This window comes from Ostrinia furnacalis, unplaced genomic scaffold (assembly GCF_004193835.3).
Source record: "Ostrinia furnacalis isolate ACB-3 unplaced genomic scaffold, ASM419383v2 OfSCF5321, whole genome shotgun sequence".
NCBI lineage: Eukaryota > Metazoa > Arthropoda > Insecta > Lepidoptera > Crambidae > Ostrinia > Ostrinia furnacalis.
In genome coordinates, this window is record NW_021135560.1 from 1 (window position 1) to 1,777 (window position 1,777).

At 42.3% G+C, this 1,777-nt stretch overlaps 1 protein-coding gene across 1 annotated transcript; it reads right to left on the reverse strand.

Annotated features, from left to right (window-relative positions):
- Window positions 1-944: 944 nt before the first annotated feature.
- On the reverse strand, window positions 945-1,335 carry LOC114360930 (acetylcholine receptor subunit alpha-like). Its single transcript, XM_028315807.1, has one exon. The coding sequence runs from the start codon at window positions 1,287-1,289 to the stop codon at window positions 951-953; it is 339 nt and encodes a 112-aa protein (XP_028171608.1). The 5' UTR covers window positions 1,290-1,335; the 3' UTR covers window positions 945-950.
- Window positions 1,336-1,777: the final 442 nt, after the last annotated feature.

Here is a 1,777-nt window from a genome sequence, read left to right on the forward strand (position 1 = left end):
GTTATTGTTCTAACTTATACCGTTTATGAACTATTGTTGTGTGACCATCAAATTTGAGTATAAATGAGAAGTACCCAGGTACCAATTTTTTTTTCAGGTATTTCCCACCACCGTATGGCACAGAGAGGTCAGAAATAGGTGTAATATTTGAACAATACTAAGCGTATTGTAGCGGCCGCAAAACGATATCTGTATCAGCAGATTGTTTTGGCGGACACTGCATTTCGATGAAATAAAATTCAGATTCATCGTTTCGTTTCGCTTTATTAAAATTCACCGCAAATATCGCTGGTGAGGGGATGATAGGCCCGTAATATTACGAAACATTTATTCGGCGTTAGTGGGATAATAAATAAGGTAAACAAGAAGTGCGAGTTGTTTAAATTAAATAATAAAGTATGAAGTGTAAGTAAGTTTACTTACGCCTTTTAAGGAATTCTAATTCCATTTCTTCTTTTTTAATCTAATAAGAGCGGGATGCCAATTGCATCCAGGAAAAGATTTCATACAGTTTTATAAAAGGTAATTATTTTTTTAAATAGCATAAGATTGAGCTAATCTGGAAACATTAGCTTCTTTTAAACCTAAGGAAGCTTCTATTGTTAATATAAAAACAGAAGTACTTACATAATAATTATGTCTCCTACTTAAATAGCTTAATAAGAAAAAATAAAATAGTGTGAAAGATATTCGTAAATGTCTAATCCAAAAGTAAATGTTCAAATATACATCCAATAAAACAAGTAAAGATGTGTCTGGCTGGGCTAGGGAAAAGGAGGTTTGAATAAATATCAAAGATACGATTTCCTTTATACGGGTGATTTATGGGATCTGATTTGAAATACATAAGGAGACAGCGCGGCGCCTCGCGCGAACAGCGATATCGGGACCGCGTGAAAGCGACAGTTACAAATATAGCGGTTACAAGATTTGTGGTAAACTGAAGCGTCCTACAAAAAGTGGGTCGAGCCGAGGCGTTGATGCGATTCGTGTCTATTTAAATTCCAAATGCGGCGCGCAAGTGCAAGGTATGCGTTCGCAGTGCACCCTGCGCGATGTAGGTCAGCCCGGCACGCAGTGTTTACACGCGCGACACTTACGACATCGATGAGCTGGCTGAGCTTGAGCTTGATGCAGACGCGGAGCACGTCGGTGGTGTTGACGACGGGCCGCACCAGCTTGTTGTAGTTGGACAGCAGGTCGTCGTAGAGCCGCTTGGCGTCGGGGTTGCCGGCGGTGGCGGCGCGCAGCAGGCAGCAGGCCGCCAGCCACCAGACGATCGCGGCCATCAGCTCGCGGGCTCGGCCATGTTACGCAACGGAGCGGGGAGCTGGGCCGGGCGCGGCGCGGCGACTGCCGCCCTGCGCGCCGCCCCGCGCGCCCGAGCCGCCCTGCCAAAGAATCACGGCCCGACGCGACTCTCTTTTGTATTAGTTCGCGGCCGCTTTAATTAAACACGATGCATAGCTCCGCTCTGCCTGCACGATATGCATATTCATTCAATTACATAGGTATTTCGCTCCTGTCAAAAATTTTTTGTTTGAGTTATTTTTCAATAAACGTTATGACAAAGTTTTAAGTGATAGAGATTTTATTATGAAATTGTGAAGTCCTTTTCGGATCATAATCTAATCATTTTTTTATTTAAATAAAAATAATAACTAACGTTACAGCTACAACGGTTTTAAGTAAACTGAACTTTAACAACTCTATTAAGCGTACAGCGTTACTAGGAAACCCGTGAACTATGATAACGCAATCATCAGTTAACAGAATT

Bases quoted from the DNA above. Each gene is read 5' to 3' on its own strand.
- LOC114360930 (XM_028315807.1), bottom strand. From the start codon at position 1,289: ATGGCCGCGATCGTCTGGTGGCTGGCGGCCTGCTGCCTGCTGCGCGCC.